Here is an 8,143-nt window from a genome sequence, read left to right as displayed (position 1 = left end):
CGAAATCCTGAAATTTTGGCCTTTTTTACATTGCTAGCTTGAACTTCAAAATAATTTCATGGGTATAATGCTGCACGTCTATTTCTCCAGTGCTACATTTTTCTCACTATAGCCGCCCCCCCCCCCCCCCCCCAGTCATATATATATATACATCCCTTCTGCCTAGGTAGTAGTAGTGATGGAGGAAATATCGTGTTTATTTACTCTCCTCTTTTGCAGTCCATATGACCTATTTTCTCCAGCACTGTCACCAAATGCACACAGTAAATGCTCTTACCCAAACAAGTCATCGGTTTAAGTGAATAGGCCGTAAGGCAGCATAAAATAGCTAAAAACCCACAAATTTTGCTAAAGTGGCAGCGTTTTATCCAATTCTACCCAAAAAGTTCGCATCAAATAGTGGCAAAGCGGGAGGCAATAAGGGGAAACTTATGCGGTCATTGTGATTTGGGTGTGTTAGACAAAGGAACAGCCACAGAGATAACGTGATCGTTTTTTTCTTCCATTGCATCCAACGTGGATAATCCACGTTGCATCCTGTGCACTAAAGGCGCACTTTGGAATCATTCATGTTTAGGACCTTGGACTGTACCATAAGGCAATAAAGCATAGAGTTAGGAGAGCCGACTGGAGACGCCAAAACCATGGTAGAGTAATAGAGAAAACCGAATTTACAAAAGATCGGACTTATAAATGTGCATTCCAGTGACGTAGTTGAGCAGTAAACGGATGAGTTTAAATTGCCTATAGCACAGACAGCACATCCTATGATGTGAGACTATATTTAGGGGTTGAAAGAAAGTTAACGTAATACCATACCAAACATGGGGACATGGATTAAGAAAAATAGACAGGTTTTGCAAATTTCCTCACATTTTTGATGCAGTGAATTAAACTCAGTGGTTTCGTGGAACGTCAAACAAATCGGACAATAATCATTTAGCACTACTAAAACATGCCAAGTACATTTGAAGGGAGATGCTGAGGTCGTGCTGTTGGATGCAAAGTGATGTGACACAGGGGCTGAGAAAAACCCGGATCAGCATGATTCGATCATTGGTTGCACAAGTCGTTGTGAATCGAATCAAAGCAGGAGTTGGTCAAATAAGTGCTTTTTATTTATTAATGAACTGACGTGAATGCCCTATGCATGTGCATTCATATGTAGATATATGCACCCAGTGACACTATACACATATATGCATGTACAAATATGTATGAATAGAGAGGTGAATATTAAAATTGAACGGCGCCTACTTTGATGCTCACGAAGCACGTGTGCTGGGTATGGGGTTTGGTCCTCATTGACGCAGAGCATATTGGGCATTCTAAAATGGCCATTTTGGTAAAGAAAGCAAGATGGGTGAAAGTCGCAAGAGAGCTTACATTGCATTCAATCTAAATCCAAAGGGACCGTCTGAATCTGCCCTCAGCTTTACATGTGACGAAAACGTGGAGAAGCATTAGTCACATACTTGACCAAAAGCTTAGAACGGAACAGGCACTTGAGTGAGGTTCGCCACACTACTTACATTTTCTCTTCAAATTATGAGATCGTCTTTCTACTTCGCCACATTCCGACTAAGTCGTGAAAAGTTTCGTCAGAGGAATTTCAGTGAAGTGGTCTTGTTTGAAAATCCAGTTGTAATGTAGTTCCACTGATGTCCTGTCACTTCATTCTCACTGAGCGAGGATATGTGTAATTCCCACTGATTACTCTGCACTCGTTAGTCGCGATGGACATTATGTGTGGAGAAAGGGCATGCTATGTAAAAGGTAGATTCTAAGTCCCTAATTATTCTTGACTACCTGTCTGTGATGTCAGTTAGACATGTACCACACAATGGTAGGGTGGCGATTAGGCCCACTCAGGGATGCGTTATTCTTCTGGATCTACACCGCCATTCCCTGATTATTGAGGAGGTGAGATTCGCCTAACAGGACGAGCGTGCTAGTGGTTAGGGTCGAGTTTAAACATTGTAGGTCTGTGGGACATTTTTGGGCGGTATTGTGCTCTCGTTTCAGTGAAGTATTTCTTATGAATTCGGTCAGCGCGCAGCTCATTCATGCAACCGACACGACCTCGGAGGCATGAAGCATCGAAGCCACAATCCACCTCGCATCATGATGCACCAGCGTCACATTTGGACAAGTAAATTCTCCACTATCAGACATCATGGAGAAGTACCAAAAAAATCGCCATTACTTTGCAATAAATGACCATTTCTGATGGGTAAAAATGCAGTCAGCCGAGGTAAGTGATGCCTTTTGACTTGTGGAGACTGCGCAATGTGGAATCGTTGTGTCTAATCTTTATCGCTAGATTTGAGGTTTCACTGGATTGAAAATAAAAACACGTTTTATCTGTCCGCTTAGGATAATTTCTCAACGGATGTGATAGTTATCCCACTATTCGTTAAACGCTTCGTCCATTAGACCTGCAGGTTCACTTCATTGCAAACATTGGAGATGGGGAAACAGCAGATCAACCTTGCACCTAAGAGTCTGTTTATCTTATGTTGAAGGACTTCGATGAAGGTGATGCCTCTTGAATGTTGCAAAATCCCAGAGTTATTGACTCACCTGGTCATGAACTAACCAAGCTCAGTATACCAAAGCCGATAGCACCTAGGCGCACAAAATAGAGTAAAGAAAAATCTATTCCACGTAGGCACTTCTGTTCCATTTTCAGTCCAAGTAAGTGCCCGTTGAAGCATTTGAATTATCACGAAACTGCCCCATTTCATTGGCAGCAAGAATGAGGACCTCATCTTTGATCGCGATGCACAGAAGTACTAGCACCACTTATCGTGCAACAGCTGGTTGGACTGTGCACACTGGCAGTCTAAGTAGACGTGCCAGTCGAGATCAGTAGACCTAATTCTCACTATCATCTTTTAGAAAGAGAGGAAGGAATCAAGAAGGAAAGGAAGAATGGGGAAAGCAAGTATGACAGGCCCCTACTGTCACAAACTGGCAGATGCACAATGAGCATATTCCAAGTGGGACGGAAGTGTACACGATTCGAGAGGCCATCATTAATTGTGGTCCGTTGCTGAGTCATTAGATGTGGCAACTCCTTGTAGAAGCACTGGCCTGATGTGTCAAATCTGAGACTGAGTGTTGCAGAAAAGTGTAATTAAAGGTGACTTTTTACCTCCATGTTGATCAATGAGGTCAATGGGGAAAGTCCAACCTCTGCAATAAATTTTGAAGAGTGACCCTTTGAATAGCGCGCGGTTCCCACCATGATCTAGGCTGTGCAAAATCTCGGTGACAGCGTATCCGCGCAGAATGTGGGATGTATTGGCATGCATGGGTCCATCCACTTAGTCAAGACCAACATCTCTGAATCTCCGAATATAAGGAAAAAAACATTATTCATAAATGAAGTAATGGGAAATCCCCCGTTTATAAGGTAGGTGTTAATTTTGGAGAGAGGCGATTGAGTCCACTCCAGCCAGCTTTTAATCGACTGTTAAAATTACCATGAGTGGCGATGGGAAGTATGGCTCGTAGCAGTAGTTATGGCATGTTATACTAGAAGTCAAATGAAGCTTAACATAGATCGGAGGTGAGTGAAGTGAATTTGAAATAGTGCTTATGTTTGACGACCTCCATCAGTGCAAAATATTAATAGATAACGCACCGTCATTAAGGATGAACATTCTCCTCCTCATTCACATCTCTGTCTTCATTGTTAAGTTTTGCTCCAGCTCAGCCGCAAATTGGCAAAAGTTGGCTTTTGCATATCGTTGTTCTATGTGAGCAGCTTCACTGATGGTTTTCACAGGATGGTGTATGCCTTAGCCTCAACATAGCTGATATTCCACCCCCTACCCTCCCACCTCTTCGTTTGATATGTCCTCGCATTTGTAAGATGTCGCAATGTCTCCAAATACCTCCAACTCCCTGATTTTCAAATATCTCTGCCAAGACATTGGTAAAGGGAGAGAAAGGAGGAGTAACAACAAGTTTTGCCAAATTAACCCAAAAGTTGATGTGACCTCAGTAGTGGAAGTGTGGTCTCTGATGACTGGCCCATGGTGCATGAGATGAAGCTTGTTCACATGCCTGTGTATAAAACTGGACAAATTTTTAAGCCAATTGGACTCACTAGGTGAATTTCATGATTGGCTGACTTCTAAAAGAGATGATGCCTATTCTACTGGCCGCAAGGGTGATCATTCTTGAAGTGATTGCCGAGATCATCGACTATGGATTTGTAGCAGCTTCCATATTGGTGCTGCTTTTCTGGTGCATATACAAAGTTGTTGAGTCGGAACTGCTCCCCTGGCCTCCTTACAACTCAAAAGTTCACCCAACTGTTGCAGAGCAATAGCGGATGGAGAAGACTTTGTTTGCTGTACTCTCAATAACTGCAGTTTAAAAGACCAGTTGTTAATGTTGCCGACTTGGGAATGCGTAACCATGGCCTCCAAAGTCACGACTGCTTGTGGCCAATTTCGCCTTCAAGCCTTTGTGAAGAGGAGGTAGAAGGGATTTAAATTAAGAGTGAATGTACGTGATGACGCAAATGTAAGGAAAGCCCATTCGAATTCTTTCTTATGAAGGCCTTATCTGAAACATCTTTATTGCTGCAAAGTGCCAAATAAGAGTCGAAAGAGCCATTCGTGATCACATTACCTCAGGTTGTGTAGCGGTTTATGTTAAGTCGGTCCCCTTTTCGTTGTGAAACAGTTGGTGCTGACCCACAGAATTGCAGAAAGTTTTGTGGTGTTATGAGGGAGATGGCAATCGCGACATTGTCGCTACTAATTTACACAATCTGTATCAGTGTGTGGCACTGGAATGAGATACCAATACGCCCAATCATCACCTACGAAGTAACAGGGGAGGATAAATGTCAGACGAGGCACTGCTGCAAGGTTCAACGATGAATCACATAGAAGGCGGATGGAGAAATAATGCTGTGTCATTAAGGAGCTAGTGAGGTGGTTTCGGTTGCAGTAAATCTACCCTAAGCGGTATTGTTTCCTATTGGTTGGTAAGGTGGAAGTCCTCAACCCGCTGCTCCATTCATTGGCTTTTCAGTCTGTGTGGTGTGAACGAAAGCAGATACATGGCAAATCGACGAGGTACTACCATCAAAGCTAATCAGCAATTCGTTATGAAATACAACTTGCCTAGTTAATAGTGCTGTGTGGTGGCAGTGGCCCTTTTTCGGTTGGTCGTGGGAACGCATGAAGAGGTATGTTGATCCCATAGCCATCACCTGACTAAATGTAGATTGTGGGATTTTGTTGGCAAAGTAGAATGTCGAATCTACACCTCTTAAAGCACCAATGCGTCTCATGGTTTTAAAATTGGGAAACAGGCTTTCCCTTTTAATCGAAAGGATAACAGGTTATGCAAAACCAATGAGGAGAATGAAGACTTCTATTATTTGGAGCGTCAATAACACAACCACTTTACCAACTTGATTCGGTGAAAGGCAGGGTGTTCAAAGCAGACAGCATCTCTACTTGCCGTTTCGAAAGTATTATGAGCCAGCTCTGTGACAGCCATACAAACAGGCACACGGGCATTAGGTAGAGCACGCGAGAATATGGGAGGCGATTTCACAATGACAGAGAAGTTGCTTGCTTCTAACCTCCATGTTACAAATGGGGAGGGGAGTAGACAATACGTGGACAAAACGTAGGCTTGTCGGTAGTGACCATCTGTCAGCATTCTTCCCATGGAGTTAGGTCAGAGTGTGTGAGAATGCTGACCACATCTGCTGCTATGCATCTGAGAGTGGACACCACGTGCTGGGTAAAAGAAACCCTGCAAGTGCGCACGAAGCAATCGGAGTTGCGAAAGTAATTCAAGAGGCAGTCTTGACGTTTAACCTGTCATTTCCACCCATTAACCTCCAAAATATCTCTACGCCCAACAAACGCAAAAGAAAACCTGAAAAATCGTTGAGTAACTGCCCGAATTTTCCCAAATCCAAGTGCCGTGTGAGATTTACTTCACGAGGCTGGTTTAATTATCAAGTCTTCTCAAAATTGCATTTCTATGCTTTTTACGCTTAACAAAATACTTTAAAAAGTGCTGATGAAGGACCAAAAACGAACAAAATTATCAAGAAATTGTGCATTTAAAGTCATGAGTGCAAAGTTTTTGGTGGAATGGCAGGCACCCATTACCCAACATTTAGCAAAGTCCATGGATTCGCCCCACGATGATCATTGTGGAAGCGATTGCCACTGAACTGTTAGCTCATTCCGTCGGTTCTAAAAACGAACCCATGTGGCAGACCACGAAGGCCCAACAGTCCAAGCTTTTCCTGAGAGAACATCATTACGCTTAGGCCATTACTGATGGAGCATAGGTCAATCTCTTGGCTCCTTTGGCCTTCCCCCTACTCACTGCACTACTCTCTGCCTTTCTGAATTACGCAGTCTGTGGGGAAGGGGGAGAAGAATGGACTATGGCCTTTAAGAAATACAAGATCTGGGTAAGTGAAGATGTTCTTCGCGGCCAAACACAACTGGATTACGGAGGTTCCTTAACATTGTAGTTGCAGCCGATTTTTGAATTAGCTACAACGGAAGGAGAGGAACTTTCTTGTAGGCCAGTCAACTCCTCCCTTAAAGGTGAACTACACGGTGTAGATTAACTAAGGGTAGATTGATCACCGTGACTCGTTGATGAGTGGATTTAAATACGGTGGCAATGGTAAGGCGTGGGTTTTCACCCACTTTAGTGAGGGACACATGTGGGTTGTTGGAATTGCAGCTGTGTAAGAGCCGACAAAGGCAAGAAGATATGAGTAATTTCATACAGAACCACATGGCCTGCCCACATGCTGTAGTCCTGGTCTATTTCTCTTTGCGTAGATTTAGTAATCTCCCTTGGCGTACTTCAACAACGATCGTGACGACGGTAACGAAACGCACTGGTTTCACTCGAAAATGTGGCAGGGAGAAGGTGAGGAAGAGAAGGAGAATAAGTGTTGACAAGACCGCCCTTTTATTCGGCACTGTGTATTCGATGGTTATCAGTCAGTAAACAAAGTATGTCAATATTCTATATCGTTACAACCTCTCTACTGAATGACTTAAGCAGCATGTGCAACCAAATCTGTACAAATTTAGGACAAGTGGGAATTGTTGCAGTTCTAGCCCATTCCACAAAACCCTTACCGCCGATAAACAGAACACATCTTTATCAACTTTACTTCAAACGCGTTGAGGCATGAAATGAAAGGTGACGTTTTGTAGGTAGTTGCCATGTCATCAGAGAAATTGATAAGTCCTTCAACTTTGTGCAGTCCCATTCCTTCCCTCCATACAGTGGCGATATCTCAATCTGTTCAAAGCAGTAGATTACATCTAATTCACTTGCTATACGAACGAAGAATAACTAAACAGGAAAGGGTTATCTCAAACTTACTAGAATGAAAGCCTCTCACCATCACAGAATTACCTCAGAAGAAGATTTATTTTGGGGAGTCATGACGAATGATTTGTCTGTCATTGTGCCTGAGGTAAGGTGTACTTGCTAACATTGTGAGCCGGAGGAATTGGCCTTAATGAGAGTTAATTTAGCCGACTGATGAGTATGATGAATAAGGCGAAAGAAATATTGCCAAATGAGGTGCGAATTGTTCAGGAGGTGATTGCTGCCATCTGTATATTCACAACGAAGTTAGACAGATCTTGGACGAGAAGTCCATACTGCAGACATTGTGGAAACACTCAGTGCCGTGAACCAGTGTTGGTGTACACGAATCACCACCGTCCTCGCCTATTTATTGTACCTTGACAGCTCTTGACGTCACAGTGAGTATTGGCGGTTTAAAGGAGGAGCGAATGGGAGAAGAGAACTAGTATCCTTGGGTACTGGAGAAAAGCGCGCAAAGGCGACCTAACGGGAATGTGTTAAGGCCTTTTTTATTGGATCACTGTAACCCCTCCTTCTTCTACCTGCCAAATCTTTCTTTTCTTTGACGAGGTCATTCAATTTGCCCATTTGGGAGAGCCGGGTAATATAAGGGCGCTACGTGGAAAGCACTCATATTGGCCTGCTCCAACTTGACATGTGCGTCACGAATGCTGCTCCACATGGTGTTGGAAATGGAGCGGAGGTCGCGATCTAAGTGCGAGTCTCCTTATGCTGTAAAGTATTCTGG

The 8,143-nt window shown here is 43.3% G+C and overlaps 1 protein-coding gene across 1 annotated transcript; it reads left to right on the top strand. All coding sequences in view use genetic code 11, as the record gives it.

The window, feature by feature from the left end:
* Positions 1-5,727: 5,727 nt before the first annotated feature.
* Positions 5,728-6,319, top strand: EGR_10313 (hypothetical protein; the record flags this gene model as incomplete). The annotated part of the gene is made up of 2 exons (XM_024499562.1): positions 5,728-5,796; positions 6,167-6,319. The coding sequence occupies 2 exons, from the start codon at positions 5,728-5,730 to the stop codon at positions 6,317-6,319; spliced, it is 222 nt and encodes a 73-aa protein (XP_024346024.1).
* Positions 6,320-8,143: the final 1,824 nt, after the last annotated feature.

The sequence above is a fragment of the Echinococcus granulosus genome (assembly GCF_000524195.1).
Source record: "Echinococcus granulosus chromosome Unknown EG_S00208, whole genome shotgun sequence".
Taxonomy (NCBI): domain Eukaryota; kingdom Metazoa; phylum Platyhelminthes; class Cestoda; order Cyclophyllidea; family Taeniidae; genus Echinococcus; species Echinococcus granulosus.
This window is presented reverse-complemented; position numbering and strand designations above follow the sequence as displayed.